General features: G+C 39.2%; 1 protein-coding gene and 1 pseudogene across 1 annotated transcript; both read left to right on the top strand.

Moving 5' to 3' along the window:
- The first annotated feature begins 386 nt into the window (after window positions 1-386).
- On the top strand, window positions 387-5142 carry HTR1B (5-hydroxytryptamine receptor 1B). The gene has a single exon (XM_028510993.2). It carries the CDS (start codon window positions 1678-1680, stop codon window positions 2848-2850), a length of 1173 nt encoding a protein of 390 aa, XP_028366794.1. The 5' UTR covers window positions 387-1677; the 3' UTR covers window positions 2851-5142.
- Window positions 5143-20790: 15648 nt separating this feature from the next.
- LOC114495798 lies at window positions 20791-20889 on the top strand (annotated as a pseudogene).
- Window positions 20890-25794: the final 4905 nt, after the last annotated feature.

Raw genomic sequence — 25794 nt, 5'->3', positions numbered from 1 at the left:
TTTCTAGGTAGGTTGCAGAAATCACCGTGCTTTCTGAGAACTGTTTTCCAGAGGCACTGAACTGCTAAGATGCTGGAGCAGGAGGGTGGAGTCGAAGGTTTAATTTGACTTACGGTGAGCTTCTGTTTGTGATAGTTTTACATTTTTGCACACAGCTCTTTTCTTTTTCTGACTAAATGGTTAAAGGGGAGGGATTGGATGAAAAATACTATTCCTAAAACCAGATATGAAAAATTAGTTTGTATTTTAGCAAGAGTTAAGTATGACTTGATGCCCAAAGTATTCAATATAAAATGCACTGATGGTCATTTCCTTCTTAGGCTGTATCACTGGCGCCTCCTTGTAACCTGGGTGTGGCCAATGGGGCTGGTAAAAATTCCTGAGTAGAGAGGTCAGAGATTGGGGCTAAGCTCCACCTAAGCACAAACCTGCTGGGGTGGGTGGTAATAGGTAGTTGCCGCGATTGTGCCTGTGCCCCTAATTGAGAGCCTGGGTGTAATTGGAGACGTGCGCAGCAAGCTCCGGAGCAGACTGAGGCAAGGACAGGACGCCCTCACCCCCATTTTCAGCCAAAACTGCGGCACCTGGGTGTCAGGATCGGGAGGAGCCAAAGAAGCGAAAATGGTGAGAGGGCGGTAGGACCCAGCGGGAGCTTCTTGGGCCAGGGAGGGAACTGGGCGGGAGAAACGGAGGGAGGGAGAGAGGAAAAAGGGAAGGTGTTTGCAAGCTGGCAACCGCACTCTCAGTGCTGCTAGAGTAGCTCGAGCGGACCTGGACCCTATAAAAGGAGCTCATCTGTTCCACGACTCTTACGCCTCTCCCCGGCTGGCGCGCACCGGTTTTCTCCAGCTTCCCCAGAAATCTGCCCCTTCCCCGTGTGCCGCGCTGTGTCCCTCAGACCAGTGCGCCCAGCAGCGTGACTCCAAGTGGTGCCCGCGGGACGGAGGTAGCCGCCTCGGCCACGCGGTGCGAACAGCTGCAGCCCAAGTCCTCGAGTCCCCCCTCGTGCGGCCCCGTTTCCGCGGGGCAGTTCACCGGAGTGGCCAGCGCGTGAAAAGGAGGGAGGGCAGAACTCCCGCTCCAGGCTCGGCGCGGCTCCTAGACTTCACCCCGCCCTACTCTGGCGGCCGCAGCGCCGCAGGAAACTGCCACAGTCTGGGGAGGGGGGCGGGAATGCCTGACCCGGACTCTTCTCTGGCCTGCACGTTTTGGTCTAAGCAGCTGGGAAACTCCTGTGGGCCGTCTCTGCAGCTCAAGGAGCGCCCGGGCTAGGAAACGCTCATCCCCGAGCATTTGGGGTAAGAGACCCCACCTGGCTAATGCATCCTCCTCAAACAATACATGGCCCTCCTCCACTAGACACCTCGGTGGAAGCCGGTGCGGCGTGGGGCTCGGTGGGCCAGTCCTTAGCAACACCGGGCGTGGAGACGAGCAGCCAGAGACGCGGAGGCAGCGCCAGGCGCACTGGAAGTGCAGGGGACACGCTCGCCCGCTGTAGCTGCCGCGCCCTTGACCTCTAGTTTCAGCTGGGAACCTGGGTGGAGGAGTAATTCCGAAACCTACGGAACTAACTACCAACCGGGGAACGAGACTGTGGTCTCTTCCGCGGTCCTTCCCCCTCTCCTTCGTGCGTTCCATGCCCCAGAGCTGCGCTCTGAAGCCGGGGCGAGGAGAGACATGGAGGAGACAGGCGCTCAGTGCGCTCCGCAGCAGCCTGCGGGCTCCCAGACTGGGGTTTCTCAAGCCAACCTCTCCGCTGCTCCTTCCCACAACTGTAGCTCCGAGGGCTACATTTACCAGGACTCAATCGCCCTGCCCTGGAAAGTACTACTGGCCATGTTGCTGGCGCTCATCACTTTGGCCACCACGCTCTCCAATGCGTTTGTGATTGCTACTGTGTACCGGACGCGGAAGCTACATACCCCAGCCAACTACCTGATCGCCTCCCTGGCGCTCACCGACCTGCTAGTATCCATCCTGGTGATGCCCGTCAGCACCATGTATACAGTCACCGGTCGCTGGACCCTGGGACAGGTCGTCTGCGACTTCTGGCTCTCGTCGGACATCACCTGTTGCACTGCTTCCATCCTGCACCTCTGTGTCATCGCCCTGGACCGCTACTGGGCCATCACGGACGCCGTGGAGTACTCGGCGAAAAGGACTCCTAAGAGGGCGGCAGTCATGATCATGCTGGTGTGGATTTTCTCCATCTCCATCTCGCTGCCACCCTTTTTCTGGCGTCAGGCCAAAGCCGAGGAGGAGGTGTCGGACTGCGTGGTGAACACCGACCACATCCTCTACACAGTCTACTCCACGGTGGGGGCTTTCTACTTCCCCACCCTGCTCCTCATCGCCCTCTACGGCCGCATCTACGTGGAAGCCCGTTCCCGGATTTTGAAACAGACTCCCAACAAGACCGGCAAGCGTTTGACCCGAGCCCAGCTGATAACCGATTCCCCTGGGTCCACGTCTTCTGTCACCTCTATTAACTCGCGGGCTCCCGACATGCCCAGCGAATCGGGGTCTCCAGTGTATGTGAACCAAGTCAAAGTGCGAATCTCTGACGCCCTGCTGGAGAAGAAGAAACTCATGGCCGCTAGGGAGCGCAAAGCCACCAAGACCCTGGGGATCATTTTGGGAGCATTTATTGTGTGTTGGCTGCCCTTCTTCATCATCTCCCTCGTGATGCCTATCTGCAAAGAAGCATGCTGGTTCCACCTGGCCATATTTGACTTCTTCACGTGGCTGGGCTATCTCAACTCCCTCATTAACCCCATTATCTATACCATGTCCAATGAGGATTTCAAACAAGCGTTCCATAAACTGATACGCTTTAAATGCACAAGCTGACTTGTCAATTGCATTGGGGTCGCCTAAAAGTGGCCTTTGGGGACCATGTTGTGTCTGGTTCCACAGGTAGGTCGACTTTTCTTTCACTGTTACTGGGTCCGAACCAGGCGCTTTCTTCTGGGCAAGGGCAATGGATCCTGAGAAGCCAGGACAGCCCTGAAAGAGAGAGAACGAGCTCTGAAAGAACTGATTAAAGGAAAGATAGAGCTTCCCTGCTGAGGAGGAGGCTCCCTTTCATCCCTCAAACCCCTGGTTCAGCACTGACCCTGCGACAGCCAATCACAAGGGGATTTTGCGACTTTTTAAAAATCAATGATGGAAAGGTGATCATTGCCCCGCTTTGGTGTCATGAATGATGACCTCTAGAACCAGTGATACATGTAGGTGTTCGAACCCTGTCTGGGACAGATGCTTAAAGCCTGGCAGTACTTGAACTAGATACTTAATACCCTGTGTTTTGGGGAGAACTTTGTGTTACAGCTTCATTTAAGAACAGTTACTTTGGCATCCTTCAGTCTTTGGTTTTTGTTCATTTAACCTTGGTTGGAGAAACTTGTGGACTTGGTGCTTCAATCCCTAGGCGTGGCTTGGAGGGCACAGAGAAACCTTGAAGAGTTAATGGTAAAATTCTGATGTTAAGATTTCTATTTTTATTATAATTGAAATTATATGGGATTGGGAGGGTGGTAATGGGAGATGAGGATGGTTAAACAGAGAACCACCACCTACAATTGTTTGTTTTCTGCAGATTTGTGATTTTTAATTCCTACTTAGTGATTGTCAAACCACATTTCTAACAACTCAAACAAAACATTACGTGTGCTAGTGCCAAAATCTGCAGGTTGCTTTATTTTTTTCTTCTAATTTCATGCACCTGTCATTTTACACATTTAAATCCCCATAAATGGAGGATATGATGGGTGACTCAGCCCAAGCTGCTCTGTTTCTTATTAATGCAATTGATTAGACTGATATTAGATATATGCTGCTCCTTAACAAGAAAAGCATCTTTATTCCTTATCCAATTCAGTGAGATGTAAGGGAATCCGATGAGATTAGTTCTTATCCAATTAAGGAATGAGGGGCAACAGGAGGATGTATATTTTGACTTGTAAAAAATCTTAAATGCATGAGACTTTTTTCTGATAGTCATTTGCACTCTCCTTCCCATCTGTAATTCCTTTGTGTGCTAACATACAAAATAACCAAGAGAAATAGCCCCTTTCTCCAAAATCTTCAAAATGCAGTAAGAACCCTAAAAACTATGTTTTTTCCCCTTTCTATTGAAGTTTGGGTAGGAACAAAGATCACTTGAAAATGACATGCAAGAACTTTAGACAAGCCTAGAGAAACTAAAATTGAGCCTTTTATCCTTGTAACTCATGGAGCCAAAGTTCAAACTTATTAGGTAATTAAGAAATTGATAAGACTTTGCACCTCAGAAATTTGATGCTAACCTGATACCTCAATGAATATGATAACAGTAATACTTAAATTTACCTGTCTTTTCAAATTACAATACTTATTTGGTATCTCAAATTCACTCTAAAGACTCCCTAACATAGGGCAAGATTTATACACTAAAAGATTTAAAAAAATGCATTATCTAAGTGAAAAGGAGTAGCCCCAAAGGGTCATCTATAAAGAAAATAAAAAAAATGTGTACGTGGACCATTTAATATGCCAAGAAAATTTACATTCCCTTCTTTAGAGAGCTCTCTGCAGTTAATACCTTGTATGCAAGTTTGTGTTTGTAAAGTGAATCCACCCCCTGCTTGCTGCTCTCCAGTCCAGATCGTGAGACAGTAGATGTATTGATCTGGAGTACACCGTTTGCCTGCTGTGCAGACCTTCACTCTGGGGCAATGACTCTTGAACTACACAAGTCAAAGCTTCACACGTACACTAAATCAAAAAGGGAAACATAAACTAAATCAAAAAGGGAATGTCGATTAACATTTACACCAGTTACTGGATTAGGATGAAATTTTAGGAATTAGATGAGCCTATATTTCTGCTGTATTCCCAAGTTTCTTTGTTTTGTTTTGCTTGTGACATTTCTCCTATGGAGAAGTCTAGGTTACTACATATAGGAATGTGCATAAGGCACAGGATTTGTTTTTATGTTATGATTGTTTTGTGTGTGTGTATTTGTGCTTTCTTTGGGCCTAAGGAACAATTAAGTCAACTTCTAGGCTAATTGAAACAGATAGCCACTTACAAATGATTTCTATAGTTGGCACATACAATGATGGTGTCTTCATATTATTAACAAAACACAGTCAATTTAGTCAAAGAGACTGTTTGCCTTTTTGTAGATTTACCCACTTAAATTTTGGCCTATTTGGCTAAACTGACTGGATTTGGGGCATATTATGTGAAATAGAAGCTTGCAAACCCTTGTATTTATAAGAAATCTTGAAACATCATTTGGCATTGCACATGATTATGCAAAGTGTATCATTCATCCCAGGGGTATGTAGTTAGAACTATTAAGCTCCTTTTCAGCCATTGCTGCCTATAGCATGGTGGTTTCATAAACTAGCCATACAGCTTTTTTTGCAGAGCATAAACTGAGAGATAGAAATGTCTAACTTACATAGAAATGAAAATATATTTTCATCGGCTATGGTAACAAATAACATTTTTCCATGTTGTTAATTGCACAAATTTTCACATAAATATATGACTGTATACTCATCCAAAAATACAAGTACTGTCAGTGTTTCTAGGAATTTTAGAGTTTCCTTTTTAAAAATGGACACTGCATCCATCAATGAATGGTTATTGAGTTCAACAAATTTCCTACAGAACAATTTTCTTCACTTTTTCTCTCTGTTATTTTAGTTTTGCCTTCTTTAACCAGGAAACCCTGAGAGGACTATAATTCACTCACGCAGTAAAATCACAGATTATGTGTATTTCATAGAGTTGCTGTGACTGAAAATTGCCTTTGGTATTCCACCTTTCAACAAATGTGTAATTGGAAATGAAATTTAGAAAAATAATGAAATAAAAGTCCTTTTTTTCTGTTCTAAAAAGCTTTTGGTAGCAATTCTGTTATTAGGGGACGATTGGTTCATTGGATTCCGGATTGAATTTAGGAATTTGAGCCCTCAAGAGAGAATAATTGATGAACATGACACTGTGGAGGATCAGCAAGTACCACCATGGTTTGGGGGCTTTAGCTTCTGTCTCTGGGAGAACTTAAAAGGAAATAGACAAACTGTGATCTCACATTCTGCAAGAGGGTAAGTCAGGTTCATTATCATAAGAGTTTTCTAGATCAGCATTCTGCAGCCACCATTTTGTCTCTAGGCTGGGTAGTAAGATTTCAAGGTACTGAATGGTGCTTGAAATACAGAAAAAGGAAACAGAAGAACTGGGTTAGAAGCAGTCTTGGAGCAGACAGATGTAAGAGGAGGAAACTGACTTATCTGAACACTGGAGAAGTTGACAGAAAAACAGCCTCTGGAATCAGAAAGTGCTAGGATTGGATCACAAATACAGCAATATATAGCTGTATTGTTCTCAAACTGCAAGCCTACTTGCAGTTTGTACCAAAGGTTTAGAGACTATACATGTAGAACACCTATCAAAATACCTGATGCCTTTTTGGTTGTCAGCAGCTGATGCCTCCTCCTAAGCCATTATTTCCCCATTGTCTCCCCTGAGGATACAGGGCTGCTGGAGCATAGAAAAACAGTGTTATTTGTGGAGGCTGGACAGGGGAAGACTAAAGGAGACAATGAGAGAACTTGACTAAACTAAAAGTGAAAAAGGTTAGGAACCTTTCACACTTACCCTCTTAGACAGGTACACATAGAACAAAGACTGAAGAAATGGTTTACACTAGCTCTAGGAGCCAAGAAGAAATTGCTAAATATTTCATTTCCAAGGCATCCTCTTATTTACTTTTAATCTCTCGACTTCTTCATCCTTGTCTAGAGGATGTCCCCTAGACAGCTAGAGGTTTCCAGCTGTCTTCTGAGTCCACAGTCCCTCACCACATCATCTTATCTCAGTGTCTCATATCAGTTTCTCTGCTTTTTTATTCCTCATGAATAGCCATAATAATAATAATGTTTTGATCTAATTTTCTTATTTTTCCTGTGAAGGGCTGATTAAGTAGCCAAGAGTTTTTACATTATTTAAAAGGAAATCTTTTGATCCAAATTAATGTGTAATTGGTGAAGGCAAAAGCTTTCAACTGAGACATCGACTGGATTTTACAGGAGTAGGTGACTGGAAGGGGAAGGGTGTGGGAAGTGAAGCTTCCACTTTCATCGAAGCTCATCCTTGAACACACCACCAGGGGGCAGAATGTCTCTGAATTTTAGAGGATGTGGGTGCCCATTGCTGGCAATGTAAACTTCTGGACGCCACAAATGGTGTAATGTCTCCAGATCCATGAGCCAAGGGAAAGAGGGCTTACCATTTGTTTAAAATAACAGATTTTTCAAAACTGCAAATTCAGGCAGGAGACCCATAAAGTTTTATATACATAAAAACTTCATATAAAAACTAATATATATAAAATCAATTATTTATTTTCTTATTCATCTGTAGTTCTGGACTAAAGCTAAAATCTTAGTATTTTAAAACATTGTAACCTTTGATTCCTGTGGCACTGGGTAAAGTGAGAGGTTAGAAGACAAAATTTAAATTCAAAGTAAAGGGAATTATTTTCTTAAATGGATCTTTCACTATTTTATTTTCATCACTGTATTTTTCAAAATTTCATTGATTTGGGGTTGATATACCCATAGTTCAGAGGTAAAATACTGGTCAATTACCACGCACTTGAAGAGAGGGCTGTTTTTCTGCAGAGAAATAAGGTGCACTTATATGCCAGTTTTTTACAGAAGGACCACTTTCAAATCCGTGTAACTTTGGCATTTACTTTAAAAGCAGGCATTATATGCATGTGAATATAATGTTATATATCACAAAAATAAATTTTCACATTGAAAAATGGATCACATAAAATGAGAAAACAAGTGAACTTGTACAGGATGGGGAAAAAGTAGGTTTAGAGTTATGAGCACTCGAAACACAGTTTGTTCTTGTATTATTATTTGTTAATTATTGTATTATTTTCCATTTGAACAACTGTAAACCCACTTTTGCTCCACCCTGTGTCATTGCATTCTTCCTTAACCGTTATTATATCCTAGCATTTTCATTGTCCCCAACAGGGAGTTTTCTATGTGCCATTTCACACATCTCTCAGTTAAATTGAACTTTCAAAGTCAACATCCACATTTTAGGATTACACTAGGATTTTCAATGCTCCCTGAGATAGAACCGGTCCCTGGAGTTGGGCCAGCTGACAAAGAAATGTCTTAACACTAGTCCAAGCAAAGTTTGTAAAAGAAAATGCCCATTTCTTTAGACATATTTGCACATATTTCAAAGGACAGGAGAAACCCTTTTCAAAACTACTAACTGTATGACAAGACGGTTTTATTTTTTTTTTTTTTTGCACTTAAAGTGAACAGATGGTGATATGGAGATACATTTATGGTAAGTGCTTAAAAGAATCTACATACAGCTTGCTTAAATGATGCATGAGGGCATGAGTCACATCCTCCCTGTCTCCCTGGGAACATTCCACACATAAGCCTTTGACTGGTCACCCAATGTTGGGATAACTACATTTAGTTACCCCCATATCTCTTGCTCTTCAGTGTGGTGATGGGACTGCAGAGGTAGGGGAGTCCACAGAGGCGTGACTACTTGGTCTAGGAGCTGTACCCAGGGGACTTACATAAACACATCAGTTGCCTCTTCTAAACCCGTTTGCTAAGCCAGTTTGTGATCATGTATGTAGAGCTTAGACTCTCCTTGTCATTTATCAGTCCATTCTTACTCCTCTAAATAATCTATGTGGGTTCAGGACTGGGCTGATTTGATTTTGTGGAGAAGCAGTTTTGTCCTGGGATCTTGTCATCCCAGTTTTGCTTGATTGTCATAAGGTTCCTGTGCCCATTCTCTTCTCTGTTTGCTCTGCAGAAGCTTCCCCATAGGTGTAGTGTGTTGGGGTATTTACACAGCAGGAGGAACATTCCACACATCAGCTTTGGAATCAGGTTTGGAATCAGCTACGGACATGAAGGCTCCCTCACACTGACATGTTTAAAATGCAATAGCAAGTTTTTGAAGTCAGAAAGAACTGAGTTTAAGTCCTTGTTTTGTATTTGTGAGCAAGTTCCTCTGTAAATGTAATAATACACACCTCTGTGTTTGCAGGTAAAAATTAAAGGGGATAATGCAATTATTTTCAACCTTGGCTGAAAATTTTATTGATCAAGGGAGCTTTAAAAATACCTTTGCTCAGGCCCTTTCTGAGACTAATTTCATTAAATTATCTGCAGTAGGGCCTGATATTGTTATTTTAAAATTCTTCCCAGGTAATTCTTATGTATGGCCAGGGTATGCCCCACTGAGATATGTATATAAAGCTCTTAGAATAATGCTGGGCACACACAGAATCTGTGGGTGTGAAGGGGGTCCCTAAATAAAATGGAAATCCAATAGATTTGATTTTTAACAGTGGCACATCTCAAAACGGGCATAAAGATCACCAGGGGAACTGGTTAAAATGCAGATTCTAATTCACTAGGTCTAGGGTGAGACTCTGCATTCTTAAGTGGCTCTTAGGAGATGCCCATGATTCTGTCCCATAGACAACATTTTGAGTGATAAAGTTCTACAAGAAAACATAGCTTACTTATAAGGCACCAGACATTACCTAAGGACATATTAAAACAAAACAAAACCAACATAAAACTCGCAAATGAGAAAACATGCTTTTTAATGTACAATAGTTTGATTTTTCTTGAATTGTTTACATGATATTCATGTCTCAGCTTCAGCAGAGGTTAAATGTTTCCCCTTACATGCTTTATCTCAGATGCTTCATATTTTCTGCCCTGAAACAAATGGCTCACCTCTGGATCTGAATCAGTACAGCATGACCCTCAGATTCAGCCCTCGGTTTTTACATAATTTCCAAATAAGGTCTTTGTCTTTTGAAAAAAAATGCATATACACAGGTGGGCAAAAGTAGGTTTACAGTTGTGAGTAAATGAGTTTATTCTTTTACTATTATTTATTAATTATAGTATTATTTTCCATATGAACAACTGTAAACTTACCTTTGCTGACTCCTGTATATAATTATTTAAAAATACAAAACAAATGATAAAACAATAAATAAAGCCAAGAAATAGTTGTCAACAGATGGCAGGTGGCATGATTTCTTGGGAAAATATTTCACTTAGCCCACTTGACTTTCTTCTATTAATATGTATACATCCTCACAAACACATTTACATATTGTGTAGATATCTTTTATAAACAGAAGTGACTATTTAATCAAAGGCAAAAGGTGAGAGACAACATCCTTGAGCAGTGATCCAACAGCCTTTTGCTTTCATGAAAAGCCTCTCCCTATTTTGCTTTAAACTCACCCAAGGACATTTTTCTTTCATTGCTTTTAAAGAGAGAGAAAGGGAGAGAAAGAAACATTGACGTGAGAAATACTGATGGGTTGCCTCCTGTATGCACTGGGACCAGGGATCAAACCCACAACCTAGGAATGTGCCTTGACCAGGAATCGAATCTGAAACCTTCCAGTAATGAAATGAAGCTCCAACCAACTGAACCACACCAGCCAAGGCACCCTTACCTGTTTTTTATTCCCAAAACGTGTTATGTTATGTTTTTATTCCCAAAATATGTTTTTTCAGTGAAAGTAATTTAAATTATTTATTAGAAATGTTTGTCAGTTCCTTGGCACCCAGCCATAAGACTGGAGACACTGTTGAGTTTCCTAAGCCTAGGTTGAGAATAAGAATCAAAGGATCCAACTTCAGAAAAGATCTTATCATTTAGGTTTAAAAGATATATTTATTTATTTTTAGAGAAAGGGAAAGGAAGGGAGAAAGACAGAGAGAGAAACATCAGTGTGTGGTTGCCTCTCATGCACCACCAACTGTGGACCCGGCTGCAGTGTAGGCATGTGCTGTGACTGGGAACTGAACCAGCGACCCTTTCATTTTCAGGCCAGCGCCTATCTATTAGGTTTCTACCTGACTTGTTGAAGTGAAATAAGTTGTGTCAGTGTCCAAGTAGGCTTTTATTGTAGGGTACAAAATGTAGCTTAAAGTCTTTCATCTCCTCCTTGTATAATCATGATACTATACTTAGAGTTGGGTTTTAGTAAGGACACATTACTGGGAATTTAACTGTGTTGTTTTAAACAGGGCAGAGTTTGAGGAGGGAATAAGCATTATTGAACACTTACTCTGAGCCACATGCTCTAAGCAGGGATCTGCCACCCTCTAGCCATGGACCTCTACCGTCAGTGCCTGTTCGGGACCTGGCCACTCAGCAGCAGGTGAGCTTGAATGTAATGCACTTGAATCATCCTGAAACCTTCCCCCACCCACACTCTCTGTAGAAAAATTGTCTTCCATGAAACCAGTCCCTGGTGCCGAAAAGGTTGGGGACTGCTCAGAAAAAACTGCCCTCCAGCATCAGTCCTCATAACACTATCAGAAAGTAGGAATTACTGCTTTTCTTTTGTTTATTACATTAGCATCATGATCATGATTGTGAACAAGGCATTACAACAATTCCATCCAGTTCTGTGGTTTAGAGATTATGGCAACAGTCCCAGTTGAATAATTTGTATTCAGACTTGGAAAGGAAACCACATTATTAGGTCTGTTTCACTCAGTCTTTGAGAATATTGTTTCTAAATGCTAATATGAAACGTTAAAAAACTTCGGAGGTTTATTTGTAAGTACAATGTTGTATCTAGGGAGCACAGGTTTCCTTCTTGGTTTCCTCCCAGATTCCTGTCTGACTACCATCTTGACCAGCCTGAGCACACACCAGGCCCACTGACCTCTTCCAGGGCTGTTGGTGTGTATCAAAATGTACATTTAAACTGCTGGATGTGGCAGTATTAAATATAGATGCCTGTGCTATGATGAGTAATGCATGAGAGGAGGTATTTCTCTTTAATAGAAAGTTACTGAGAGATGTGTATGTTAAAAACTTGAGTACTTGGGACATTATGCCTATTTTTTACATGGAGTAAACTTTTGAGTGAAAAGGAAATTCAGGCATGTAACAGGATGTTTTCAAATATTAGGGTTGTTTCTATATAGTATAGATAAAATTGTTAAGTTCATACTTATTTTTTACAATTGTGTGTTCTATTAGCACAGCCCCTTTGCCAAGAGCTTTACATTATTTTCCTCTCCTTCTTTACCTACTCCCCCCAACCCTAAACACTACCACAAACAAGAAAACCAATAAATCCTAAAAACAGAAACTTATCAGTGGTCACAAAACTGACTTAAAAAGCAATACATTTAGAGTAGATAAAGATTTGCTTTCATTCAGGAGTGAACATTGCAGTACTGACTTTGCAAGGCTGTGGAATCTCCTCAGTGTGGGCTAAAAAACAAACACTCATTGAAGAAAAATCTGCTCAAAATATTGTTTTGCCCTCTGTCTTTGATTATTATCACCCAGTTTTAGTTGATACTAAAAATACATGGTACAGAAAGTTTAGTAAATTTAGAATTACAATCAGACTCAGGTTGACCTTGGTTCACTTTCCAGATTTGCCACTTGTCAGTTGTATGAACTTCACTCATGGAGCATTACTTTCTTCACCTGTTAATGTGGAGAAAATAGTTCTTACCTACAGATTTGTTATGAGGAAAGACACTGTGTGGAAGCGCTCAGTCTAGAAAGGGCTCAAACACGGTAGGTGTTGAGTGGATGCCGGCTTCCTTCTGTTCAGACAGAACAAGCCAGGTGTCTATCCAAAGACCATGGAATTTTGAGTCAGCACAGAACTGTTTAAAGTCCTGTTTTAAAATTTTGATTAGTATGCAATTTGGAGCAAGCTATTCAACCTCTATAAATGTCAGTTTTCCTGTCTCTAAAATGGGGCTGCAAGATCTACCTTGAGCTGTCAGCCTGCTCTCTATCTATCAGTGGGTTTCTCTGGGGAGCAGTGGAGTGTGGGCAGGATCCAGCAAATAAGGATATCAAAAAGAACTCATGGACCAGACAGCAGTTTGATAATTGCAGGAAGAAGGGAGGAGGTTGGAGGTAGAAGCAGGGGAATAATTGGTGATAGAAAAAAAAAGATAAATAAAAATAAATGATCAATCTACCTTGAAAAGATTTTTAAGAGGATTACATTATAATGTGTTACTTAGATAACAGTATGCTTGTACTTTATACCATGTGTTTCTGTAAGATTTAATTTTTTTTTAGATAGCGTGGCATATTTTTTCATGATTACTGAAGACTCCTCCCTGTTAAAGGAGGAGCCAATACATACTTGGGAGGGGGAAGGAAGACTCTGGCAGACACATGGCAGTCCCAAGTGCCACAAGTGTTTACTGATTATGTGTCTGTAATGACCCAAACCACTGTCCAGAGGCAATAAAATACTTTTAAAGGTCACTTAGTCTGCATTTAATTGAGTCTGTTTCACCTCTGACCACTTGTGTTAGTCAGTGGTATTCATAAAGCACAGATTTTTGCTATAGCAACTGCTGGGCTCACACTGCAGGGTGGAGGGACTGGCCAGATTACTCTCATTCCACAAAGGAGATAAAAAAAAGGAGAGATTATTTATTTGGGTTAAATGAATGCTTCTCTACATTTTCCTTTTTTTTTTCTATAAAATCACTTTTGGAGGTGACCAAACATTTCTCATAGAAATTATTTAAGTGACTTAGCATAGACCAGGGGACTTCAACTTTGGCACTATTGACATCTTGGTCAAAGAGTTCTTTTCTGTGGACCTGTCTAGTGCATTTTAGGGTGTTTACCAGCAGCCCTGGCCTCCACTCTCTAGATGTTAGAAGCAAACTCTCTTCCCCATCAGATACCCCAAAACTTATTGGCACATGTCCTTTGATGAGAAAAATTGACTCTGTTGAGAACCACTAGGGTGCACAGTCAAATTAGAAATCTTAGCAGGAAGTCTATCCAGGAATCTAAATTATTTCTCTTGCCACCATTTTAATGAAACTATCTCAGATGATTGCCAGACATTCTCTTGTATACCATGTAGACATCATCAAAGAACTGACTTTGCTCTATCTGTTGAATACAGAGTTTCAGGGAGGCATTTCTAAATCTCCAGAAAGAAAAATGTGGCCTTCGGAGAATCTCTGGACACCATGAAATTATCTATTTTTGAGTCTTTCTGTATTTGCATATTTCCCTTGGACCTGATATTTTATTTCATATGTAGTAAAATATATATAACATAAAACTTACCATTTAGACCACTTTTTAAATATAACAGACAAGAGTTTTATTAAATTCTTTATGAGGCCCTTGGTCCAAAAAGAAAAAAAATATGACAAGTCATTGTTAACAGAGAACACACGATGTAGAATTATTGAAAACATGCTAAATGCCACCTTCCCCTTCCCCATCCTTTAAGTCCCAATTCACTTGTCATCACATCTGAGAAGCTTTTCCTGGTTTTTCTAGACCATTTGGCTCACCTTTATGCTGTTTTTTACATCTTTCTATCAAGTATTGTGTGGACAGTAATGTTGCAGGCTTATGAATGGGGTTTTCATGCTACCTTAGGAGAGTATAAAGAAAAACTTACCCTGCACATTCTTTCTTTCTAAGACATTTTTGAGTTATTCACCATTGCATTCTAGGGTCTGGCATAGTGCCTCACACTTTGTAGGAGTACCTTCAGTGCTCAGTAAATGAATATGTAAATAAATGGATCTTTTACTTTGTATGATGATGCTCTGTAAAACATTTTTCAACCACTTGGTTTCCTGGTTTCCTAAGTCTCTTTGTTAGAAGAATACAAGTGAAATAAAAAAAAAATGTGTTACCACAAAATACAAACTGCCTATCTGTACTTTATAAGGTACTTTAAGATATGGACTGAATTATCAAAAAAGACTACGTGATATTACATGCTCAAGAGGAAAAATGTGCTGATACATTCTATGAAGATTTTTAATAGCAAATATAACATTTGAGGGGCATGGTACATAAGAGCCAAATGTTCAGCACCAAAATGCAAAATTTTGCACTTTTTAGGTTTTCTGCACAGTTGAAGTTTTATTGTCACTAAATGGCTCAAATACAAATTTTCATACATTGGTTTATCATGGAATTACATTTTCCTTCTAGAAATGCCTACTGCACTTTTGCACAGGGTGATGAGAAAAGATTTTTTTGAAGGGATGAAGTTATGTTGAACAAAATGAGTGTGTATGAGGGAAAGCCTAAGGTGATCAGGAGGGATGCTGGCAGGGCCATGGTCCTTACTTGAGAGCTAAGAACCCCCATGTGGGGAGGGGGTCCATAGGTGTAGAGGTAGAGACAGCAGATTCTTACTGGCACAAGTCCTCACTCTGGACCAAAAGATCATGATTTCTGATCCTTGTTCTGTGTAATGAAGCCCTTACATCCTCTTAGATATGGGAGACAAACAACCATCTGAAGTGTCTTTACTAATCTGCAAAATAACTCAAGCAATTTTTCAATTAGAATACAAAAGATTTTTGTTAGGCATATCTGTGTCAGCAAAAGCCCAGCGTCCACATAAGGGTAGGATAATTTTTACAAATCACTTAGGCATTAGTACAACAATAACAACAGATTTTGGTGGCCTGAATAATTAATGTAGATTTTCTGTTTGCAGTGATTGAATTCACTGGATAAGTACACATTTCTTTTCTTTTTAAATTTTCTTCTGCTCCTGTGGACCCAGCATTAAGTCTTTGAACAAATGTTAAATGATGGTAAATTTTTGTTTATTGTGTAATTCAAAAGCCTAGTATTAGAGCTCCTCATTAGGTGATTGTAAGATTCAAAGAAAAGGAAAATTACTATTTTCTTTTGCTGACTGGTACAAACAATGGAATCAATTAGTGTTGGCAGAAGTACGAAGTTGCCATGAAAGGTTCAAACTGAAGATATTTTAGGGGGAACATCAGACAACGAAAAAAAGGGAAAGATTGTGACAGAAGATTACTTTTACCATGACAGGCTTTATTGCTCCAATATCAAGTAGTTTCTTGAGGCTGAGTGGAGAGAAGGAGAAGCAAGTCAGGGGAAGAAACAGCAAGGACCAATAAGAAACACAGTGGGACCGAAGCAGCAATATTTCTGATCATTTATCATTGACACCACCAAACGAGTGTTGGAGAATTCAATTACCTTGTCATTTCCTTAAGGATTGAGGTCATGAGTAATGGAAAAAGAAACAAACTCAAACCTTCTCTGTAAAATCAACTTGCTATCTAAGGAAGTGAAGTTCGTGTCATGGCTGGTTCTAATTAAATACAGGATTGCTCCTTTACTGCTTAAGCTTTCTGTCATGTATATTGGTTCTTGCTGAAAACATCAGATGAGAATGCTTCCTGGTGTCTCTGGTTTTGAATACAGTTCTGTAAAATCACATGCCACTCACTTCTGCAACGTGTATACTCAGACAAATAATTTTATTTGATAAACAGTTGATTTATTTCGGTACCAGGAGACACTTTTCTTCTTTTGGAATAATGCATATATACAAATCTTAAATCCTCCATTCCAAGACAAATGCCAGCTTTTATTCCCCATTTTGTGAGGCACTAAGATGACAACTTTATGTGTGTTATCTCATTGAACCTGCTCAACAACATTTAGGTGGTACCAAGATGCTCATCTACAATAGATGGGGTACTACAATAGCCCCATCTCCAGCTATTCCTCCTAGTGCACCCGATGCCCAGGCACATTAAATATTCTAGTCGCTAGGCTGCATGTTTGTGTGCCCTTTCCCAGCTCTGTTTATGTGCTACTCCCTCTGTTGCTATTGCACCTGGAAGGCCTGCTGAAATGCAGCTCAAACTGCGACTGCTCTGTTGGATCCTCCTAGGCAGAACTGATTACTACTTCCTTTCGCTCCTATAGCAACTTATAGTGGCCTCTAATTCTATCATATTTAATTATGTTTATATTTTGTATCTTTAAGTGGATTTAACTCTTTTAATGGTGTGGACCATCAGTCAGTCATCATTGTAATGACATGGTCTTAGCATTGGGTTTGATCAACAAAAGATAATCAGTAATTTTTTGCTAAATTGTTATGTGACTGTGGCTAACTTCATAGATTTATTAATGTCTTTGTATGAGGAGCTAGGGTTATCCTGAGGAGTGTCAAGGCTTTTGTTTTTTTGGTTGTTTCCATATTATTCCTAATTACACAAATGCTTATATATATTGATATCATTCCGAAAAAGGGCTCTTCCTTGTGCACATGAAGGAGGAATTATATAACAAATCAATAAAGAATACATGGTCTGTTTAAGTAGACAATTAGCCTTCACAATGTCCCATCACCATAAAGATTTGATAAGTGCTTCTAGATTCAAAGTAACATTATCAAAGTGAGAGGCTATGTGATATGCTGGGGAAAAAAACCCATGGAATTTAGAGCTCAGAGACATGGGTTTGAGTTCCACACTTTCCCACTGATTAGACTGGTTAGCATCCTCCTACTCACAGAAGCATTGTAAGGTTTAAATAGGAGGATTTCTTGTGTCACTTCCTCCTGCCCTCAGATGCTGGATACACAGAAGTGAACCAAACTGTCTGATCCCTGTGCTCAGAGAGCTGACATTCCTGAGGGGACTCAGACAACAACCAAGTAAATACGAAGTAAGCAATGGTGATGGGTGCTGTGAAGAAACTATGAACTGGACACAGTGCATGCTCCTTCAGTGAATGGTGTCAAGGGAGGCCTCTCTAACAAAGGGGCATTGGAGCAGACACCTGAGGGGGTGCGAGTGTGGCCGATTGCATGAGGGAGAAGAGTGGCTGGGGCCCAGAGGTCACTTTGAATTACTGCTTTGAATGTCTTACAACTTGGAAGGCATGTTGATAATGACAATGGTCTCAATGGAAACAAAAGGAACAGGCTCCCAGACATGCTTCCACTTCAGAGCACCCTTCCTGCACATCCTCTGCTGTCCGCACTGGGTTGCTTTCATTGAAATTCAAGACATTTGACTTAGTAATGCTGGACTGTGGAATTGCTAACACCATTGTGTATTCCCATGTGTACTTAAAAATATCATTAATTTAGAGCTCTTTAAGTTGCTTTCATAGTTCCTTAAAACCTATACCTTTCTCCTGTAAATATTGGCTGAACTGGTCACGGCTTTGTAGATATAATAAAAGAAGCAATGAGAAAAGTAAATGTATAGATAGCTTCTATTAAAATAAACTTGATAGATAACATTTAGATGCATAGAAAATGGTTCTTTAACTTAGCAGAACATTGCAGTTTTGAATGTGGATAACCTCAGAGCATCTCTAATAATTTATTGGCCCAAGTCACCATCTTTCTCCCTTCTCTGTTCTAGCAGATAAATAAAAATGCAGATTTTCCATTATAGCAGTACTACACACATTGACATTTATTGATTTTCATTAGTATCTGAGGTGGCTGGAATTCTACTGTTGTATGCAGCGTTAATAAATTGTGGTTAAATGTTGCCTGTGCATTTTTTGTTGAGGTCCCTCATTTGCTCTTGACTATCTTCAAGAAGTCTTTTGAGTTTTGGCATGTGAATTTTCCGTGTTCTCTGTTTTTTTCGTTATTTTTTTGAGGGGAGGGGAAATGTACATATAGCACTACACTTCTATTTCTCAAGAAACACAAAGCACAGAAAGGCATATTTTATTCCAATGTGTAGAGGTTATTTAAAGGATCCCTGTAGGGTTTTCTCTTTCTAAAGTCCAAGAGAACAATGCTTTGCATTTGCTGAAACTCCAGGACTGCAGATCCAAAGTGACAGATTCACATTGGCCCCCTGGGTAAAATTGGTGTGAGCAAATGCAGTGTTTTATTATCATCATTTCCAAGTCAAGCACTGACCAATGGTCAAATTCCCTTAAATTCACAGAAAATAAGAGATATAACAATGATGATGTAAAATTTTTGTAAGGTAGCCCTACTTAAATTTGAATAGCGGCCTTAAATCCAAGGTTATGCTGTTTTACTCTTTTGTTGTTAAATATCTATTTATGAATGATAGAGATAATGCATGGTCATTATCATTATGTTTATGCATAGAGTAATAATGATTTAATGTTTAAAATAAAAAATAGGTTACAATGGTTCAAAAATTTCTTTAATATTTTTTCCTACACTTGTCTCCCAGTGCCACAGTTCCCGGCCGACACACAGTCAGGTAACCACGGTTATTAACATCCCCTCGGAGTTGCTTTGTGCACACATAATGCTGCATACATAAGCAACACTGAGTGTAGATGTTATTTTCTCTGCCTCCCTATCTCCTACCCAACAATACTATATTACACACATAGTGTTACCCAGTTTTTAAAAACTTTATTTTGAAATAATTATAAATGCACAGGAAATGGCAAAAATGGTACAGGGAGGTCTCTATCCCCCCATCCCGTTTTCCCATTGGTAGTACACAGCTCAGGACACAGCACTGTGCCGAATCCGGCACAGTCACATAGATGCAGTCGATAGAGCATGTTTGCATTTAAACCACTTTTACATGCATTTGTATAAAATTAGTGAAATCTGAGAACCACTAATCTGTTCTCCATCTCAAAAGTTTTATTTCAAAAATGTTATATATGTGAAATCTTACAGTCTGTACCTTTTGAGATTGGCTTTTTTCACTCAGCATATCCCCCTTGAGATCCATCCAAGCTTCTACATGGATCAATAGTTAGTTCCTTTTCATTGCTGTGTAGCATTGCACAGTAAGTATGTATCATAGTTTGTGTAGCCATTTACCTATTGAAGAACATTTGAGTTGCTTTCAACTTTTGGTTCTTGCAAGTAAAACTGTTAAAAACATTTGTGTACAAAGTTTAGTCCTAAGGTAAGTTTTCATTTCTCTGGGTTAATACCTGAGAGTAAAATTGTTAGGTGATATAGAGTGTGCATGTTTAGATTTATGAGAAACTGTGAAACTATTTTCTAGAATTAATGTACTATTTTACTTCCCCAATGCATGAGTACTAGCATTTAGTGTTACCCCTCTATCTGTTAGTTATTCTGATAGTTGCATAGTAACATCTCACTGTAGATTCAATATGAATTTCCCTAATGGCTAGTGATGTAAGCATGTGGTTATTTGCCATTTGAATGTTACCTCTGGTGATATATGTTTTTACATCTTTGTTCATTTAATAATTGGATTCTTGTTTTTGTGGTTTTTACTGTTGAATATTAAGAATTCCTTACATATTCTAGATATAAGGTATTTGTATGATATGCAATATGCAAATATTTTCTCCTGTTGCTGGTCTTGGTATGGATTTCATATAGATTTTCACAGAGTAAAAGTTTTTAATTTTGATAAGATCTAATTTGCCATTTTTTTTCTTTTTTGGTTTGTGTTTTTGGTGTCAAGTCTAAAATCTCTTTTATTCCTAGGTCCTGAATATTTTCTTTCATCATTTTTTTTTCCTGAAAGTGTTAGTTTTATGTGTTATATTTAAATCTATGATCCAATTTGAGTTAATTTTTGATTAAAGTGTGAGCTTTATGTTGAAGTTCAGTTGTTGCTTTTTTTTTTTTTTTTTTTTTCTTGTGGATATCCAGTTGCTCAGGCACCATTTATTGAAAGACAATCCTTCCTCTATTGAATCACTTGTGTGCCTTTATCAAAAATCATTTGGCTATTAATGGTATGGGGTGATTTCTGGGTTTTTTATTTTGTTCTTTGATATGTGTTGATCTCCCTGACAATACTGCTGCTTGTATGCTTATCTTTATAGTACTGTAACTTTATAGTAAACTTTAACTTTGAGTGTAGTAATTCTTTACATTTATTCTTCTCTATCAAAATTGTATTGCTATTCAAAGTAGTAAAATAGTGTTTGCTTCATCAGCATATACACTGAAATTGGAACAATACAGAGATTAGCATGGTCCCTGTGCAAAGATAACACACAAATCATGAACTGTTCCTATTTTTAGACAAAATGGGCTAAAAGAGTATATCCCCACCAAACCAGCATTGCAGAGATGCTAGAGAGACTGCTTTAAGAAGATGAAGAAAAGAGAGCGAGAGAGAGGAACACAGATACAAAGGAAAAAATGGCAATGAATAAGCACCTATCCATGATAACCTTAAATATAAATGGATTAAATGGTCTAATCAAAAGACATAGGGTAGCTGAGTGGATAGGAAAACATGACCTGCATATACGCTGTCTACAAGAGACCCAGCTCAGAACAAAAGATCTATACAGACTGGAAGTGAAAGGATGGGAAAAAAAACATTCTAAGTAGCGGACATGAAAAAAAAAAGCAGGGGTAGCAATACTTATATCAGACAAAATAAACTTCAAACAAAGGCTATAAAAAGAGACAAGGAAGGACATGATATAATACTTAAGGGAGTCATCTGTCAGGAAGATATAGCCCTTGTAAACATATATGCACCCAACATAGGAGCACCCACATATATAAGGGAAAACTTGGAGGACTTCAAGAAATATCGATAGCAACATATTCATCATAGGGGAATTTAACACCCCATTGTCAACAATGGATAGATCTTCCAAGATCAATAAGAATATCATGGCATTGAAAAGCATTCTGGATCAAATGGACTTAATTGATATATGCAGAACCTTTCACCCCAAAGAAGCAAAATATACATTCTTTTCAAATGCAAATTGAATATTTTTGAAGATAGACCACATGGCAGGACACAAAACAAGTCTCAACAAATTCAGGAAAACTGAAATCATATCAAGCATTGAGCTCATATCACAATGGCTTGAAACTAGAAACTAACCTCAAGAGAAAAACTCAAAAACATTCAAACACATGGAGACTGGATAATATGTTATTAAAAAATGAATGAGTTAACAGGGAGACCAAGAAAGAAATCAGAAAGATTGTGGAAACAATAAAAAAGTGAACACAAAGCAGTCCAAAACAAATGGGACACAGCCAAGACAGTCCTGAGAGGGAAGTTCATAGCAATACAAACCTACCTAAAGAAGACAGAAAAATCTCAAATAAACAACCTAACCCTACTCTCAAAGAAGTAAAGGAAAAACAGCAAACAAAGCCTAGAGTGAGTAGAAGGAAGGAAAAAAATCAAGATCAGGGCAGAATTAAATGACATAGAGACTAAATAAACAATTCAAAGGATCAATAATCCAGAAGCTGGTTCTTTGAAAAGATAAACAAAATCGACAAGCCTTTAACAAGACTCATCAAGAAAAAAAGAAAGAGGACCAAAATAAATAAAATCCAAAATGAAAAAGAAGTTACCACAGAAATAGAAAAGATCGTAAGAAATTACTATAAACTATATGCTAAGAAATTGGACAACATGGGCAAAATGTACAAATTTCCAGAAATATACAATCTTATACAATTGAATCAAGAAGAAGCAGAAAAACTGAATAGTGCCCTGGCTGGCATAGCTCAGTGGATTGAGCGTGGGCTGTGAACCAAAGTGTCTCAGGTTTGACTCCCAGTCAGGGTACATGCCGGGGTTGCAGGCCACGGCCCCCAGAAACTGCATATTGATGTTTCTCTCTCTCTCTCTCTTTCTCTCTCTCTCTCCCCCTCCCTTCCCTCTCTAAAAATAAATAAATAAAATCTTTAAAAAAAACCCTGAATAGTCCAATAACAGCTAGTGAAATTGAAGCACTAATCAAAGAACTCCAGCACACAAAAGCCCTGGACTGGATGGTTTTACAGAAGAATTATACCAAATATTTAAAGAAGAACTAACTCCTATCTTTCTTCAAACTATTCCAAAAAGTTCAAGAAGAGGAAAGACTCCCAAACTGTTTTTATGAGGCCAGTATTTTCCTAATTCCAAAACCAGGTAAAGACACACAAAGGAAGAAAACTACAGTCCAATATCTCTGATGAATATAGTTGCTAAAATCCTAAACAAAATATTGGCAATCTGGATCCAGCAATATATTAAAAAGATCATACACAATGAATAAGTGAGATTCACAATGAATAAGCGAGATTCACAATGAATAAGGAAGGTGCAATATTCATAAATCAATAAACATAATATATCACATAAACAAAATGAACAAATCAACAAAAAAACTATTAACAAATCAACAAACGGTAAGTGCTGGCAAGGATGTGGAGAAAAGGGAACCCTAGCTCACTGTTGGTAGGAATGCAGACTGGTGCAGCCACTGTGGAAAACAGTACGGAATTTCCTCAAAAAACTAAAAATGGAACTGCTTTTTGACCCAGCTATTCAACTGCTGGGATTATACCCTAAGACTCCCAAAACACCAATTCAAAAGAACCTATGCATCCCTGTGTTCATAGCAGTGTTATTTACAATAGCCAAGTCTGGAAACAGCCTAAGTGCTCACAAGTAAATAAGTGGATTAAAAAACTGTGGTACATTTATATAATGGAATACTATGCACCAGAAAGAAGGAACTCCTAACTTTCCTGACAGCATGGATGGAACTGTAGAATATTATGCTAATTGAAATAAGCCAGTTGGTGAAAGATGGATACCATGTGATTTCACCTGTAAGAGGAACCTAATGAACAAAATAAACTAATGAGCAAAATAGAACCAGGGGCATGGAGTCAAGGAACAGACTGATAGCAACCAGAGGGGAGGGAGAGGGGAATACGGGTGGAAATAAGGAGAAGGGACTAGTCAAAGAATATGTATGAGTGACCCATGGACATGGAAAATAGGGTGGGGATGGACAATAGGCTGTGGGAGTTGGATAGAGGGTGGGCTGGACCAGTGGGAGCAATGGGGAAAAAAATGGGATGACTGTAATAGAACAATAATAAAATATTTAAAAATAGAAAAATAGCTATTCTTTTGCTTTTGCACATGAATTGTAGAACAAGTTTGTCTATGTCTGCAGAAAATCATGGAATTTTGATAGGGATTGTGTTAATCTATAGATTTACAGTTTTTCAACTATAATTCTACTTTGCCACACCCTGTAGTTTATGGAGAAATTCCTTATCTCTTTTTACAGTTTCATAATATGACATGTGGATAAGTACCACACTTTCATTAAGTCATAGTCAACAGATGGATACTTGGATTATTTCTAATTTACTGCTGTTATAATTTAAAAATCATTCTTTATATATGTACATTCTTGTGTTTCATTTATGTGTGCCTGCATACTACACATAAATGAACCAGAAGTGACACCGTTGGATCAAAGGGTATTTTATTTGGATCTTTGATACATTTTTACACATTGTCTTCACAGTTTGTACTCCCACCAGCAATATATGAAAACAACGCCATCCCCATGGCCTCACTAACAGTTTGACGTTCAACTTCCTGCCAACAGCCCGCTAGCCCTGGTTCCTATATCTGTTTTAAGTAGGCACTCTGCTCTTTCAGGGTGAGCCTCTCATCTGCAGAAATGAATTTTTGCTGGTATTTTCTAAGTGTCCTTGGCACTCTATCCACATGTCTTTTGATTCTCCTTTTTTTCACTTATTGCTCGAATACAAATACTGTTGTATTTAATTTGAAATCTGAACAGTATGTGAGATTATATTTATCTCTTACTCTGGAAGAAAATAAAGTTTGAGTTTTGCGTTTTTTTCTCTGTTTTGCTTTTCTACAATTTTTCAGCATAAACAGAATAAAGTTGCTTATTTAATTTTTAATATGCACACTTAGTAAAGGGAGAAATGTGAAGACTTGGGAACCAGTAGTGTTTGTGAACAAATAGGAATTTTGGAGTACAGAAATCTGAATCACAATCCTACTTTAGTACTTACTGGTTGCACAACTTAATGTGTTAAGTAATTTATGAAGGGGGACCCAAAAACCCAGACTTATCTCCTACAGGAGGGCCCCTTGTAGTACAGGCTTCCCCTGCTAGGTGAGTGTTCTGGGAACCCATCTGTATCAGTGTACCGACTGGTGTTGTTGTGAGAGGCTGTGTTTGGATTCATCAATTTTTTTTGACTCAGTGTGTTTGCCCATTTCATGACGGGTATTTAGGGTCACATCTGCCCATACTACACTAAGTATTTAGCAGTTTTTTGACCAAAAATGCGTGAATTGCCCCCTACCTCACTCTCTCTATTCACTCAATCTTGCCCCAAGTGACTTTTTTGTTTGTTTGTTTTTCTGGATGAAAAAGTCCTCAAAGGCAAACATTTTGCTGATGTGAAGGAGATGAAACCAAAAATGGCAGAAGCACTAAAAGGCATCAAAATCAGCAAGTTCGAAAACTGTTTTGAGCAGTGGAAAAAACGTCTCCATAGGTGTATAGCATCAAATGGAGAGTCTTTGAATGTGACTGAAGTTTAAACATGTAAAAATAAATATACAATTTTTATAAATAAATTCCCTTTTTTGGGTCCCACCTTGTATTATAACTAAGCCTCAGTTTCCTTAGATATGAAAAATGGACCATAATAGCCATTGTATAGGGTTGCTGCAAAGATCACAGGAGGAAAACTATGCCCAGCATTTGGCCCTCTCAGATGTTCAAAATCACTAGTGTCTCCCTATTGCCAAGGACCCTGCTAAACTCTTTAGCCAGTGCTTGAGTATTATGAGAAAGTCTTCTCTTTTTTTTTTTCGTTTTTACTAAATCCATCTGAGTAATACGTTTTAAACATTTCTCTTAAACAGTTATGCTCCTTGGTGCAAGAGGAGGCCAATTCTGTAACTTAGAGTCTTTGGAAAAAGAGACACTGATTTTTAAGGGAAACATGCATGAACCAGAAGTTTTTTTTGTATTAAAAATCACTCCAACGTGCACATTTATAATGAAAGAAAAATGGCTAAGGTCGGGGGGCGTGGTAGGGGGAAAATGGAGACAAGTGTACTTGAACAACAATAAAAAATGTGGAAAAAAAGAATAATGCACACC

This window comes from Phyllostomus discolor, chromosome 4, assembly GCF_004126475.2.
Source record: "Phyllostomus discolor isolate MPI-MPIP mPhyDis1 chromosome 4, mPhyDis1.pri.v3, whole genome shotgun sequence".
In the NCBI taxonomy this organism is placed as follows: domain Eukaryota; kingdom Metazoa; phylum Chordata; class Mammalia; order Chiroptera; family Phyllostomidae; genus Phyllostomus; species Phyllostomus discolor.
This window is presented reverse-complemented; position numbering and strand designations above follow the sequence as displayed.